At 38.8% G+C, this 17,138-nt stretch overlaps 1 protein-coding gene across 1 annotated transcript; it reads right to left on the reverse strand.

Moving 5' to 3' along the window:
• Positions 1-269: 269 nt before the first annotated feature.
• On the reverse strand, positions 270-15,670 carry LOC100533277 (cortactin). The gene is given in 16 exon segments (NM_001204583.1): positions 270-413; positions 1,157-1,212; positions 1,829-2,150; positions 4,554-4,702; positions 5,154-5,220; positions 5,721-5,887; positions 7,221-7,331; positions 7,932-8,042; positions 8,572-8,682; positions 9,255-9,365; positions 9,921-9,975; positions 10,330-10,440; positions 11,425-11,554; positions 13,026-13,099; positions 13,671-13,783; positions 15,654-15,670. Coding segments are annotated over 15 exon segments (1,734 nt in total). The 5' UTR covers positions 13,749-13,783; positions 15,654-15,670; the 3' UTR covers positions 270-332.
• Between the last annotated feature and the right edge of the window lie 1,468 nt (positions 15,671-17,138).

The raw sequence follows: 17,138 nt of genomic DNA on the forward strand, positions 1-17,138 counted from the left end.
ACGTTGGGAGAAAAAAATCAGGGTCTCCAGAACCCAAGAAGATTAAGAAAATGTTACAAACCAACTGTAGTAAATAGAAATGTGTTTTTTAACATCGTTCGTGATAAGTCGCATTAGACCAGACTGAACAAGAATTCAAGAAAAATAATTACATTTTGTGCAAATCCAATCAGGGTTCTTTGACAGGCAAAAGAAAATTTGAAAGCTCTATATTTATTGGAGAACTTAACAAGTCTGTTTCCTGGAAATACTTGTTCAGAAAAAAAACTGCTGGTGACCTTCTGGTAAGTGCAGAGTCATGATAGGTCAAGGTCGGGGAACGTCCGTCGAAATTACTGCTGCAGCTCCACGTAGTTGGCGGGAAAGAGACCGGTGACTCCACGGCAGGAGCCTCGCCACCAACCTTCGTCAATCTGGACAGTGGAGGATACACAATGTACAAAAGTCTTATGAATTGATCTTTTTCTAGAAGAAATTGTAAAAAAAATATCCAAGTTGTCCGTTTAAGTTTTAGTGAGAGCTTTAATTTTAAAAATAAGTTTTACGGCACTTGCAACACAATTAGCTCATATGAGTACTAAAGATTAGAGGTGTTATTAGAGAGTAAGATAAAAAGAAAAGGAGGAAAGCAATAGATGTTTTATAGAAAAGAAGGGGCAACCACACAAGAGCACCTGTCAACCACCCACTCGAGAGGAAACAAATGAACAATTTAGAAAAAAATTTCAGAAAATGTGACTGCCATTTCAGGAGCTTCAGAAACACAGTAATAAAAACACATAGAATTTAACCAACAGTACTCATAAATACAAACAAATAAACACACGTGTACACAGACAAAGACAGCTTTAAAAAAACAACCCAAAAACAACTCAAAACTCAAGAACAGGATAGAGAGTCTCACATGATGATTTTACAACATGTCATTATAAATGGAAACACCTCAGCACTGAACGGGTTAAAGCACAGTCTAGCACACAGGCACGCAGCAAAATTGCTATCTACCTGTTTTCAATACAAAGAACCATATATACACATATACAAGAAAAAATTCGGGACCTGAATATTCGTTTGCTGCGTGTGTATTTCACTACGTCCATGCCCGCTAAGTGTCGATAAAACTGTACATGTCTTTACTAGAAAGCATTACACTTACCATCTCAATATTTGTAATAATTTCATCTGGGTCAAAGGTAAGCTCATCGCTGTCAGCTGCAGAGAAACACACAATAAAAGGATGACTTGTAAAAGTTTCCAGAAAGTACTCAATATGTTTTATGTTCTCAGAAAGTAGTGTTTTACCATAGTTCTTTAGAAAATGTACAATTTGTTTTACAACAGTTCTCAGAAAGTATTCAATGTGTTTTACAATAGTTTTCTGTACATAAAAACAAAGTCAGTCATACATAAAGTAGAACTTTTCTCAAAAGCATCTTAAGGAAGTAGATAAATACTTTAGCTGGGTTCACAAGAGCTAACATCAGTACTAAAAATAGCAAAACTCATGTACTACTACAACATTTTTTGTGGGAGAGGGAAAGGGAGAGAGAGAGAGATAGACAGATAGATAGATAGATAGACAGACAGACAGACAGACAGATAGATAGAGAGGGGAGAGAGAGAGAGAGAGAGAGAGAGAGAGAGAGAGAGAGAGAGAGAGAGAAAGAGAGAGAGAGAGAAGATCACTTGGTGCATCTAATCGTTGCATTATTGTAATGGACATTGTGCACTTTCTTAGCAGAAACGTGCTATATTAGTGAAATTTATTATTTGCTACTACTAGTTTTTTTTTCAAAATTTTCAACAACTCCACTTTGTTCCCACTTACTGGCCTGGTAGTCGTAGAGAGCGATGGCCGTGATGCCGTCACCGTCCCCTCCCTCCTGCGATTGTGCCGGATACTCCACTGAATATTCTGTCTCCTCCCCATAATCCTCCACTCGCTCAGGTTCGGGAGACGGCTCTCTGACAGGTTCGGGGGATGGTTCACGGACAGGTTCGGGAGACGGTTCCCTTACAGGTTCGGGAGACGGTTCCCTTACAGGTTCGGGGGATGGTTCTCTCACTGGTTCGGGTGACGGTTCTCTTACGGGTTCTGGTTCACTGGCCTGCCTTTCTTCCTCTTCCTGCCTCTCGCGAGCTAACCTTTCCTGTGAAGTAAAATAGAGAAGTAAGTCATTATGACACAAAACAGCTGACAGGTTAATTCTTAGTTTGAGTAAGAGTTTTACGGCACTTGCAACAAAATTAGGTCACATTAGTACCAATAATTAGAGGTGTTAAAAGAGAGTAACAAGCACAAAAAAAGAAGGCAGAAAGATAAGAATGATAGATGTTTGATAGGAAGGAAGGCGCGCACCACACCAAAGCACCCACCAACTGCCCACTAAACAGCTGACAGAAATACCTGACAAAACGGTGTTAAAACTACTAAAGTGATTTGATATAAACTTCACATGAGAGCTGTGACTGGTCGCCATCTTTCTCCTTCAAGTTGTTCTAGGTCAGAGATGCCAACCACAGAAAACTGAAATGAGTATTGGGAAATATGAAAATGTGTATTTTCAGGGGAAAATGGGTATTCCCCACGACCGACCGACCAACCAGTAATAGTAAAATGTTCAGGGTGCCCAGCAATAGTTCCTGAAAAAAAATTACTAGCTCACCAGCTCGAAAAAGGGAGCACACACGCGTACAATATACATGTATGCAGTCAACAACATGTCAGTGTTCAATGTCGTACTGGGGTCTTGTTTGACTTAAGTATTTCAGTCTATTGTATATTTTCCTCTCATTATTATATAAAAAATAAATCCTGCTTTGAGAGTTCGGAAGGGCCTAGAACAAGAATTTCGACTATCAAGAACCAGTCTTGGTGTCATGATTAATATTATGAACTGACAGATTCAAATTATTGCTCAAACTCAGAGAAAAGCAATAACTTGAAGGGCTCAAGTAGACCCATGCACTGTGAGAGTTGTAACAACTGTGGTAGAGCAAGATGCAGTGACACTGAAAATCTGCCAGTCTTGAACAGAAAGCTACAACATACACCGTAGGTATAATTTACTATCACCCATCCAAGTAGATGTAGGTATAATTTACTATCACCCATCCAAGTAGGTATAATTACTTTCACCCATCCAATGAAACGCGAACACTTTATTTCAATAACACAGACTTGCAAAGTATGAGGGGTCCCGATTCTGCACACGGTCTGCACCAACGCGCGCCTTGCAGAAAGCTCTAATCAAAATTCTGAAATGAGCTTCCAAGTTTTTGTCCTCTGGTGTTGTCTTAACCCCCCCCCCCCTATAGTATCTTAAACCCCCCCAAAAAATCAATAATCTCCTCCCCTATTCCATAGTCATATACTTCGCAACGCCGTTACTCCAACCAAAGACGGTCTTTACTCACACAATGCCGCATTTATTTATGATGCGAATGCGCGCAGGTTCAGTGACCGGTCACAATGGCGAGCCAGACAATCTAAAAATCGGACAACGCTTGTATTTTCTTTTCTTTTTTTTCCCCACAAGTGACTGCCAAAGCGACGAGTCCGAGTATTTGTTACATTTTATTTGCACGGCGACATTGCCTTTATACTGCACAACCTGCAGGCCACAAATGTTGCGTTATCAGACAACTGTTGGCAAACTTCTCGGTGGTAGCGAAAGCGAAAGTAAATCTTGATTTTCCCGATCGAGCCTCGGTGTCACATACGCTTCCGCCTGCCGCATTAGCTGCTTATTCACGTGAAAGTGAAACGTTCTCTCCGGACGGGGAAAAGCTGAACGAATATAATATCACGATCGTGACTGGCAAAAAAGTACTTACGGACCACATCGGACTTGGTTTTCAAATATTCCAGTTCTGCGATACTGATACTATTTTGACAAAAGATGAGACTTGAAACAATTAGGTTTACTCGCCCAAGCTGAATCTCGTATTTTTCGCATTCCAGGATGCGTATTTTTTCATGAAAAGTCGTATTCGCGTATTTTCGGCAAAAAATCGTACGAAAATACATAAAATCGTACTGGTTGGCATCTCTGATAGGTCTTCCTTTTTTTCTCTGACCCGAGGACTCTGTCTCAAAGCTTTTCTGGTAATAACCATCAGCAACTTTATTAAAAACGAGTGTCTGATCCATGTCCAGCTTCTCCAACTCACTTTCTTTTGCCCTTTCTGCTTTCTCTTTAAGGTGACAACTATTTTAGAGGCTGGCTTCTAACTCCGTCTGTAAGGGCCAACCCAGGCTGAGAGGCAAACAGCATCCAAGCAGAAAGACCCACCAGATACTTGATGAAAAATTCTCTCCATTCAGGATTTGAACGTGGATCCTCTGCATACAACAGTGAAGTGCCTAACTGCTACACCACAGACGTTGGTATGACATCAAAGTACTGAAAACCAATCATGGGTACACAATGATATAAGTAAAATAAGATAAGAAGAACAATCTTTATTGTCTAGGGACTATCACATTGGTTTGGTGATTTACCACACACACACACGCACACACACACACAATAAAGTACTGCAGTACCGACCTGTCTTTGTTTTTCCTGCTCTTCTCTCTCCTTCTTCTCCCTTGCTTCTCTCCTCTTTCGTTCCTCCATAGCTTTCTGTCTGGCTTCTTCTTCTCCTCCCTTTGCCATCTGCTCAAATCTGGCTTTCAAGTTTCGGGCACCTTCAGAACCTGTATAATAAAAGAAAAAAACTCATTATTAGTTTCTTTTCATTTCCTCAAAGGATTTTATCGTTCATAAAAAAAAAAGCATACAGTAACAGTCGCAAACTGAGAAAGTCAGAATTAAGTCATTCATCTGCTCACTGAGTCATGATACCATCATTTTTGGGTCTTAAAAAAAAGGTGTTTGCATCTAAATGATTTAGATCATTTAGGAGGTGCGTTTCCAAGACTACCTGTAAGGGCCAATCAGGGCCAAGAGGGATACAACATCCCAGTAGAAAGACCAAGATACTTGATAAAAATTCTCCCCACTCAGGAATTGAACTTGAGTTACCTGCGAGCAACAACAAAGTGTCTAACTGCTACACCACAGATGCTGGTAATAACACCATAACTCCCCTTAAAAAAACATTTAAAAAACTACACAAACTGACGATACAAAAAACATATGACTCACCTCCTTCTGCCTTCGTCCGTTGATAACCTGACTTCACTTCTTCCATATCGTCAAACGATCCCGCAGTCTACACCAAGAGAGAAGAAAGCAAAAAAAGATAAATAAAGCAGTTTTATTTATTGATACATTCAAACATGCTGTGATAGCCACCTGTATAAGATAGTAACATGCAAAATGGCCTGTTCCCCCTGGGTTTTTTGTTGCTGTAGCTTTTTTCATTGTGACATTGTGTCTAAGACTTCTTCATAGTGGTCCTCTGTACTAGTGGTCACTCTTCCCCGCCATACTTGTGGTTTTCCCTATTTTTTTAAAAACCTGTCTATAGTCGTCCCTGTCCAAAGCGACCACCCTCAGTCCTTTTCACGACAATTCTGTCTAAAAATCTGCTCATAGCGGTCACTTGCAAAAAATGTTCAATGTTGTCAACAAACCCATCTTCAGACTGGGTATGCAGATTCAACCAATGCACAAAACTCTTATGACAGACAACAATTTCGGAGTTAACGAAATGGAAAGACAAAAATGAAGATTTCAGATTTTCAACCATCTGTTGACTTTGTGCCTCACCGTGTCTTTCCTGTCTTCCTGCACGCCAAACTTGCCGCCGAAGCCTTTCTTCATGTCTGTCTGTGACGAGTGCAGCTCTGTCTTAGTGTCTGCGCCGTAGCCCACTGCAGATTTGTCCATGTGGTCCTTCTGCACTCCAAACTTGCCACCAAAACCTTTAGAGTAATCTGAAATCACAAAACCAGTAAACTGAAATCACAAAAACAAAAGGCAGACACAAGTTTGTAACTTAATTCTCTGGTGAGAAACTATGTTACGATTCTTTTTCTTTTTCTTTTATTCAGTAAAAGTTTTACGGCATTTGCAACACAATTTGATCATATGAGTGCAGAAGATTAGACATGTTACTGGAGAGTAATAAACACACGCCAGAATATAATTTTTTTCTGGGGCCAATGACCTATTATGTCAAAATTCTTCTCTCAGACTCAGCAGTTAGTCGGAAACAAAAAGAATCAAACTGACATGCTAAATAATAATAAATAATAAATAGTATTTTTACTGTCCAGCTCAACAGCAAGCTATATGCACTTTACAACAAACCCTAGAATACTTAGAAAAAAAATGTCTCGGTTTCCCGGGAAAAACACAGTGCAAGCCAGCCGATTCAGCACTCAAACACGAACAAACTGACACGATCTTTGGTTGGCTACATGTTAAGGTCATTTGGAAAAGGGGAAAAGGGAGGCACAGAGACGAGAACAAAACAAGGACTGTGAACATGAAGGACCAACAAGCCTCCCCCCAAATCAGAAAAAAAAATCTACTGTTTCATCTCTTTCATCTACTCACTCTTTAATTTTAAATGAACAAACAAACAAACTGTACAGCTGATATGTGAACAAAATAAGAACTGAGACCATCAGACAAACTTATCCAAAACAAAGATGACTTTTCACCGTTCACTTTTCAAACTCGGTTAATAAAGACAATGCTCTATAGTAAATTAAATAGACGCTCAAAGAACCTTAAGTTTTTTCCATCAAAACTGGACTATCCATTCAAGAACACAAGAAGGATAAGGAAAATTAAAGAAAGAAAAAGGAAATTTAATAAGAAAAATAAATTACAGAGATAAAGAAAGGAAGGAGAAGGATATAGAAAGAAAAATAAGAAAAACGAGAGAAGGAAAATATGCAAAAGGAAGTAAAACAGTAAGTAAGTACATGGGTTTAATGCCCTTATCAACGCTGTTAGGTATTTTAAGAGGCAGGACCTCTAAATTTAGTCCGTCCCCGATAAGGCTGTACCCAATGGATTGAGAGCCTTGAAAGTTCCACATAACAACTCGACTTAAAAAATGCCCAGTCTGAGATTCAAAATGAGCCATTCACTCTGTAGTTTAGCATGATACCAACTGAGCTAACGGAGCGCCCAAAAATGAAAGAAGAAAGAAAAATACACAAAAAGAAAGCAAAAAAGATGGAAAGAAGAGATGAAATAATAAACAAAGAAACAGATTACTGACACAAGCGACAAAAAAGAAAGTATGTACAACACCTTTCTGTGACTCGTGTTGCTGCAGTTTTTCTTGATGCTCGTAGCCCACAGCAGACTTGTCCATGTTCTCTGTCTGAACTCCAAACTTGCCACCGAAACCTTGGCTGAAATCTGAACAGTCAAGGGACGCAATTAATGGCTCACCTTAAACCTCTCAATTGAAAAACAAAACCCCAAACAAACGAAAAGAACCCCCTGCCTCACTCCCAAAGAACCAAACCCAATACCAAACAGAATACCCCCCCCCCATCCCAAAACACACACACACACACTAGATCAGTCTTCAGTAATCTCACATTATCATAAATGTATAAAACCCCATCCATCAACAAAATTTTAATCAAATAAAGAGGATGGCTGCGTCAACCATACCTCCCAAGTTCAAAAGCGACCAAGTGGGACAAAATCACAAGTTCAAGGAACTCATGTAAACCCCCCCCCCCCAAAAAAAAAACCCAACGGAATACTGTATTCACTTTACAGGTCATTTATGGGACAATTATAGTCCACATGTCCACAGCAGTTGACAAAATGTCTATAACTCAGATTTGGGTCTTATGAAAAACAACTGAATATGCATCACCTTTCCTTAAAGGTAATGATACAAAAAATTCTAACATACTTAAAATTGAATAAGTATCATAGTAAACTGAAAGTTAAAATTAAGAAAGAATGTGGAAGAACACTTCGGTAAAACTTCAGTAAACTCACCTTTCTGTGAAGCGTGTTTTTCTGTCTTTCCTTCATAATCAAATCCCATGGCAGACTTATCTTGTCGATCTGTCTGTACCCCAAACTTGCCACCAAAGCCCTTGCTGAAATCTGTACAAAAGGAATTTGGAATTGCAGGAGGTTGCACAATACAAGAACTTATGATCAATGTTTCAAAATCAACAGACTCTACCCCTTTGGTGGGTCAAGATGGTGAGCAGTGGACAACCAACTCCCCTCCAAAACCTTCACACACATTTTTCTGCCTTCAATAAATTCAAGAAATCAAAAGCAGATCTACGACAAAAATGTGAGAAATGTTAAGGGACACGACTTCTATTGAGTTATAGGCTTCAATATTTCATTAATATTAGAAAATCGCGTCATGAAAGTTCATAATTTTCCGACAGCATACATAAAAACAGGCTTCCGTACTTAGACCCCAAAAACATATATCAAATACATTAACATTTCAACCTTGCCTGTCAGGGCCAATCCGGAGTCGGAGGGATACAATATACCAGCAGACAGACCAAGATACTCGGTAAAGATTCCTCATCCACTTGAGAATCTAACTCAGGTCTCCTGCACGCAACAGTGAAGCTCCTTACCACTACCTACACCAGACTCCAGTACTTACCTTTCTGTGACGCATGTTTCTCTGTTTTTCCCTCGTACTCAAAGCCCAAGGCAGATTTATCCTGGCGATCTTTCTGCACTCCATACTTGCCACCGAAACCCTTTGAGTAGTCTGGCAAAAAGTAAAAGTGTGTATGGGATTATTGACCCTATCAACACTAATTATTAGGTTATGCAAGAGGTGGGACCTTCAGATTTAAAGTCTGTCTCCGATAGCACCAAGCAAAATAGGTTGAGAACCTTAAAAACTCCACAAAACACTTGAGTTCAAGAACACCCAGTCTTGTTTTAATTTTAATAAGAGTTTTATGGCACTTGCAACACAATAAGGTCATATAAATGCCGAAGATTAGAGGTGTTACAAAAGAGTAACAAACACAAAAAAGAAGGAGGGGAGATAAAGACGATAGATGTTTGATAGTAAAGAAGAAGCAAACCACACCAGAGCACCCGTCAACCACCCACACACCCATTCTGAGATTTAAATAACGGTAGTCCACAAAAAGTCCACAAAGGCCTGTACTATCTTTCAAAGCACCAAACACACGCACACAGCAAAAAGTCATCCTGAGAAGATTGCGTCCTTGGTTACAAAATACAAGGCTCTGGGTTTACCGTTAAAAAAAAATAACATAAAAAAAGAGCGCTCCAATTTTATCAGAGTACATGTAGGTCTACAATTACCTGTTTGGGACTCGTGTTTGGTTAGGTCCTCCTTGTGCTCAAATCCCAAGGCCGACTTGTCCACTCGGTCCTTCTGCACGCCAAACTTGCCGCCAAAACCGTGGCTGTAATCTGTGGCACAGAAACAATAAAAGTTATTTAAAAATTTTTAACGTAGGGGTGTGAGTTTGAGTTTGAGTAAACAGAAGCACACCAACACAACAATGGTGATATACAGCTGGGAAGAAGCAAGATAGACGGACAGAAACAAAAGAGTTAAGAGTGAAAAGAAATAGGACCTGTCAGTGGCGCCCTACACTTAGCTAACATAGGTCTTTTTATGCCATCATTGACACAATTTAGATCATTTAGGAGGTGGGCTTTGACCCTATCTGTCAGGGCTAACCTGGGCTGAGAGGGATGCCACATCCCAGCAGAAAGACCGAGATAATTGATGAAAATTCTCCAAACACCAGAATTGAACTCGGGTCTCCTGCATGCCACAGCAAGGTGCCAGACCGTTGCACCACTGACGCCAGTATGGATGAACAGAAAGAATGACCTACGAATAGCACTCCCACCAATTATCCCCTTGTGTCAAGACCAAAAACAACAATCACCACTCAGACAAAGGAACACTAAAACTCTGTTTTTTTTTAAAAGCATAACTACAAAGCACATAATCACCTTTCTGTGATGCATGCTTGTCAACCTTGCCAGCGTATTCAAAACCAACAGCAGACTGAAAAATAAAAAGCCTCTTTTAAACACCAGGTCCTGAAGTACAATGAAAAAAGCAAGCAACCCTTCAAGAAAGGATATAGAGAAAATCAAGAAATTCCACTACATTTTCACATTTTTAAGGCATACTTGCAAAAATGTAGCCGCAGTGCCAAACAATATAGGCAAAAATAACTGATCACATCAGTCTTACAGCAGCTGTGTGATCCAAACTTAAATTTTGACAAAAAATTTGGCAGAAAGTCTTGAGATTTGGAACTGCGAGTTAAAAAGACACTCCAGTGCTTATATCAACATATTTACATTAAATCTAAAAATCAAAATGAATTTTAATCAAGAATGTCAACTTTGTTACCTTATCTACTCTGTCACTCTGAACCCCAAATTTCCCTCCAAATCCTTTCTTCACGTCTGTCTGACTGGAGTGTAGAGCCACCTCCTCGTGGTGCTCATGGCCCACAGCGGACTGGAAGGAAGATAAGATAACATTTTTATTGATCTCCACAAAGAAACATTTGCTGCGGCATGGTAAAAATGCACATGCACATGTCAACACACACACACACACACACAGGCACACATGCACAGACACACACTCTCTCTCACCCCCTCCCCACATTTTCTCACACAGACACATATAAACACACACACACTTGGAAACATAAATAGTCATAAGATGGATATAAAAAAGATGATATTCTCACCCACCCAACAATTAAAGGTAGAAGAAACAGAAAACAAGCTCAATGACAATAAAATATTTCACATAGCCAATAATTAAGATAAGTAGATATTTCCACACAGTTTGTACGGCATGGTTTGGGCACAGCGGCCCATTCAACGTTGTAAGATTAGTTACACTCCACATTTAGCAACTTGAACTCCACTTTTTGGTCATGGAGTGGTTTGCAGGTCTAAGGATGCACATGTTTCTAATTAAATCCCTAAACCTATCATATACTGGTTCAGAAGAAATTAAGTAACACCAGGATAAAGAGGGTTTTTATTTTTGCTTTTACTGTTTACAGCAAAGTGTTTCCATGCCCCCATTGACACAACTTAGATCATTTAGGAGGTAGACTTCCAACCCTGCCTATCAGGTCCAACCCTGGCCGAGAGGGATACAACATCCCAGCAGAAAGACTGAGAGACTAAATAAAAATTTCTCCCCATTTTGGAATTGAACTCAGGACCCCTGTGTGCGATTGTGAAGAGCCCAACCGCTACACCTCAAACACCAGTGCATGAAGATTGCAATGTAATGTTACCTTCCTTAGCCGACACATAAGTGAAATAGGTGCTAGTAGATAAGACAATGGTTGAACTCTCCAAAACAAAATAAAACATTAAAATTCTACTTGGAAATCAAGGGAAAGTCTCAGGGGACGTAACATCTAAGCACAAGCTTTATAACACAAATTTTGCTGAATTTCAACATGTTGACCCTCACCTTGTCCATTCTGTCTTTCTGGACTCCAAATTTCCCTCCATATCCTTCTGAAGCCTTTGGCCCACGTTCGTATTCTTTCTGTTTGTAGTCTTTGTCATCCATAGACACTTGCTCTCGCAACTGTTTCAAGCTGAAAGCAAAAAATGGTTATAGTACGAGGCAAGGAAAACATTGTAATTTATAATGTCTAAAATGACATTTAACGTCCTTCCTTTCTCTGCATCATCTCTGTGAGTTTCTTCTGATTTTGATAAGTATCTTGGTAATTAATAAACAAAATAGTTGAAAAGAAAAATGCTTTAGCAACACAAAAAAAGAAGAAAAAAGCTGTTATTATCAATATGCATCCCACATAGGCTACAAAAAAATTTTTTTAAATGTAAAAAGTTTGTCTTAATCAAAAACATCTGAAACCACTGAGCAATAAAATGAATTTTAAAAAACCTGTTAAACAAAAATCACAAGTTACAAGTTTCTCTCATGCAGTAAAAACCCAGATCAGTCTGTAAGAATGAAAGTTTAATTTACAAACTACTTTTGAAATTGATACATTTAGTTTAGTTTTAGTACAGGGTTTGCGATGTTCGTAACTGCATAAGGTCATATGAGCACCAGAAGATTAGAGGTGTTACAAGAGAGTAACGAACATGAAAAAGAAGAAGGGGAGATAAGGACGATAAATGTTTGATAGGAAAGAAGAAGCAAACCACACCAGAGCACCCACCAACCACCCACAAATTGATACATTCAATCTTCCCGATGACAAAAACAAGTAGAAGGGTGAAATGAAAAACAGAGTAAGTCCATTTTCAGAAAAAAAAATCAGGGCACTAGCCCATTACAATAGTACCTGTAGGGTGCCCTTATGAAATTAGTCAAGTGGAACACCAACAAAAGTGATCCATAAACTGTATGTTTACAAAAGTAACTAAAGTTAAGAAAAAGCCAAGTCCATCATGAAATAGAGTAGGTTTTAATAAAGAGTAGTACAGCAATGCCGAAAATTAGACGTGTTACATCTAGAGACTAACACACAAAGAAAAGGAGGAGAGATAAGGACGTCAGATGTTTGACAGGAAAGAAGGAGCAAACCACACCACAGCACCCACTAACCATCCACTCATAAAAGAGTGGAAAATAGGCTATGTCGTGCCAGAATTAATGTGACTTAGCCTAATTTTCACTTGACCCCCTTCAAATGTGTGTTGCTTGTCATGACATCAGAGCTACACTTGTCCCTCCGAGACATTACATCTACAACACACTCTATTTAGTCTTAGTAGACGTTTTACGGTGCTCGCAACCGCATAAGGTCATATGAGAGCTAGAAGAATAGAGGTGTTACAAGAGAGTAACAAACATAAAAAAGAAGAAGGGGAGATAAGGACGATAGATGTTCGATAGGAAAGAAGCAAACCACACCAGAGCACCCACCAACCACCCACACATACTCTGTGGAACATTATGGCAACTGCAGAAAACCTGCACTTATCACTATGTGGCATTGAACAGAAGAGTGAGAGCCCAGCTGGTACTGTATTGATAACAAAAGAAGCAACAACAACGTTCTATTCTACAGAGATTTGGATTTTGTGTCCTACTTCAGAGATCCTTGATGTCCAGAACCCTCCACGGTCTTGGCTCCCCATCTCTGCTCCTCTTCTGACACATCATTCTGGGATAGAAACAAGGTTAGTGATTAAAACAAATTGCTAAAAAGATCTTTACTGTCATCAGAAAATCATACATAATTATAAAAAGAACAATGTATAACCAATAAAGATTTGGCACAATATGACTATGCCTTGGGTGGAAAAAGTTTGTGCACAATATCTGTATCAAGTAGAGCATGTTGAAATGTGTCAGAATGAGAGTAAAATTAATGTGTGTGTGTGTGGATGGGTCGGTGGAAAGGATTCAAGCATTGTGTTAACAAATAAAGATCACCAGAATTTAATATAGATATGGAATGAGTAAAATGAAAGTGGAAAAAAAAACAACAATCCCGCATCATCACTACTATCATTGTCAAACGTACTGATCATTCTTTATTTGTGGCAGCAATCATTGGTCTATCTTTAGTTTTGACTCAGATTCAAAACTCTCAGTATAACGTTTGTTTTCACTTACAAACAATATCACGCACATGATCTGGTTTTTTAACTTAATGATAGCACTTAGCATTTTCAATACAAATGATATGCTGGGAGCAAACTGAACCCCAAAAGCCGTGTATATGTACTCACCACAAAGTCAGGATCAGTCTCCCACTCATCGTCACCAGTATCTACGACTGACTTAACATCAACCCCGGCCTTCCACATGGTGGATTTGTTCTTTTATTTTCTACCTGGAAAGTCTGAAATGTTGGACAAAAAGGAAACACTAAATGAGGCTCAAAGAGGTTCCCTGGCTATTCTGACCACACAAACACTATAGTAGAGATGTCAACGCAAAAATAGTATATAAGTAATACTAATACAGTGAACTGAAATCTGGATAATGATCATAATTATAATTGCCTTTTTATAGTGAATGTCCAACTCTAAAGCATATATATATACAGCTATTTACACCTAAGTAGAACCTAGAACACACCTCAGAAACAAACAAGGAGGAAGTAAAATTATAACAGGCTATAAAATTAATTAAATATATAACTAAATATGATTAAATTCTCAAGCTTGAAAAGTTCAAAGTTAAAGTTGATAATCACTGGTAACCAAGGAATAGCCCTGAAAGCAGATCAAGTTTCTTACAACTGTTCTCTTTCCCAGCAGAGTTTGTTTGCTCTCCGTAAAGGATTGGACCACCCACAGATAACTGTGTTGTTATGGTTCTAGTTTAAAAAAAAAATTCATACACATTATAATGCAACGTTTGTTGTCGTTAGATAAAGAGATGGTTTGTTTTGTTGCATCTGATTTTCTTTCGGTGTTTTTTGTTTGTTTGCTGCTGTTTTTTGTGCTTTTTTTGGAGGGTGGGGAAGTTCTGCTCTCCTAGAATTAATTACATTTTAGAAATCCATTCAAATGAACTGAAAGAAATAAGATCAGAACTCGTCCCTGAATAAAATAAAGAGGAAAGTTACTTGTATTTTACTGCCAGAAAGAAAATGGCTGCTAAACTCTGACAGGAAAAAGGCTGAACTAATAAAAACTCCATACAATACATTACTTCTTATATACCAGTATAGATTTAACAAAATATTAATGACAAAATATGTAACAATAGGCATAATCACATACATTTCTGGATTCATTTCGCCAATATGATTCCATGCTCTACAGCATGCTCCTGTGTGCTTTACAAGTTTTATTGTGATCACTCCTGCAGACTTTAAAAACACTCAGAAACATTCTCAGCTTCCCAAGAAGCATACAATGCAAGCAGCACAAGCACAAGAAAACTGACAATAGCCAGGCGTCCATTTCCACTTGAGTGAAGTGAGGGAAATTCTAAATGCCTTTTATATATGGGACATAACGTGACAATGTCATGCCAAGCTGAGCCTTGAATCCCTTAACTCGCAACCTCAAGATTACAAATCTAGATCTACTTACAAGTGCATTGTTCTCTTTACTATAAAGGCCTACAATCAAATAAATTAATGCAAATTAAATAGAAGACCTATCTATTCAGTCCAGGCTATACATTTCAACTGTACTGTATCTCCAGACCTCTTTTTTAGATTACAAAATAAACAAGCTAAAAAAAACCTAAGCATAAAATATTATTCTGATTAGGTAATAATAATATGCTAGATCTAGTGAACTGTGGTCTTGTTATTTCTTAGACGTACTTCTTTATAGGTCAGTATTGCCAAAGTTTTGGGGGATTGTGATTGTGTGGGCGTTTCCCAAGGGAATCCTGCTTAGCCATCTTTTTAAATCAGAACTCCAAATCTTTATCTCTATATGCCGAGTTGACAATGTGACCAGCCAACAAAAAAGAACAACATGCACAAGATTCTAAAACTCCTGCGCAAGGCTGAGCTCGCTGGCACGGCTGCTGCTATTGTTACAGATGAAGTTCAGGTAAAGCTTCAATATCTTCCGCTGAGAAGTCAAACTGTCAACACAAAATCTCCGGCGCCTCGGACGGGTGTAAAAGTAACATAAAAGTCCTTATTTAAATTATATCATTTTATTGAAAAGTTAACAGCTGCACAAAGGAGAGCTAATACAAAAGTACATCATTCCTGGGACGACAAAACTCAGCAAACTCACCGGATAGCTAAACAAGCTTTGAGGGTGTGTGAACTGTGTATAGTTCCCTTTCTGGTTTCGGTTCACTTCCTTGTTACTCGCCTCTTCCGGCTGAGTCATGTGACTCATACTATGACTAACTTACAACCACAAAACTAAAGAGCTCTCTTGCTCGTCTTATTCTTCTTTCGCCTTTATCTGTTGACTGGCCGCAAGGAGGTTATATTAATAATTATCACAATGCCCTTGTCTAGCCTTCTGAAACATTTCTCGTAGCATTATTATTCCAAGAATAATAATTTGAAGCATTTGAAAACTTAAATGTCTGAAGGGGGCGAATGGCGTAAATACGTGTGTTAGACAATTATATTATGTTCAGGCAATTTTTTAAATTTTTTTTTTTGGGGTGGGGGGGTTGCTTTTTACGAGTTATCTTTTAAAAACAGATTGGTTGATTTTCTTTATATCACCAATTTTGATGTCCTATATTATATTGGTTGACTTTATTTATTGCTCGAAGCCAGTCAGCAAGAACAGTGGATATAAAAAGAAGACAATATAAATGTGGTTTCGTGGGAGACTATCTTTTAGGATATCTTGGATTCGGAAAGAAAAGAAATCAAATGACATTGTACTTGACTACATGGGTAGCACGCTGATCGAGGCAATAGAAAAAGATAATTTATACTTTTCTTCGACACTTGAATCGACACCAAGGCCTTGAGTATCTAGGGTTCACTGGTAAAACTGAAGGCAAACGATGCATGGGTAGACCCAGAGCAACTTACCTGGAAAGCCTAAACAGAAAGATGGCTCGCAGGGTGAGATCAGGATAATATTAATGGCTTTTTTGTGGGTATCCCATCAAAGAAATGTACGGCAATTCATACAGTCGCCGAAGTCTGTCGCATATCTGGCACCTGGTGGTGATGATGATATGTTATTGAAATTGATGCAAAGATAACCGAGTAATTACCCTTTTACATGAGTCTTCTTTCTGTTTGTTTGCTTGTTTGTCTGCTTGTTTGTTTGCTTGTATGTTTGCTTATTTGTTGTTTGTTTGATTGCCTTTGTTTTGTTCTGTATCTTGATACTCGGTATTTACCTTGCTCACCATTGTGTTACATGATATGCCGCCTTGCCCCAACAGCTAATTGTGCTTTCTGTCCGTTGGCTTGTTACATGGTCAGTAACGATTTGCGACTGAGATTATCCACGTTAATTTGTGCTCACAGCGTGCTCGCTGACGTGCGGGGTCATTAGACCTGACCGCAACGTAAATAATGACGTGTTGGTTCTCCATAACTAGTAACGTCAGCCCTCCAAGTACGGGCGCCATATACATATAATATGCCATATTATTATACAGTGGTGATGGCTCTTCTTTGCGAACTCCGAATCCTAATTGAGCATGCTTGCCAGGATAATGATACTAATCTAATCTAATCTAATCTCTCTCTCTCTCTCTCTCTCTCTCTCTCTCTCTCTCTCTCTCTCTCTCTCTTC

This window comes from Aplysia californica, unplaced genomic scaffold (assembly GCF_000002075.1).
Source record: "Aplysia californica isolate F4 #8 unplaced genomic scaffold, AplCal3.0 scaffold00179, whole genome shotgun sequence".
In the NCBI taxonomy this organism is placed as follows: domain Eukaryota; kingdom Metazoa; phylum Mollusca; class Gastropoda; order Aplysiida; family Aplysiidae; genus Aplysia; species Aplysia californica.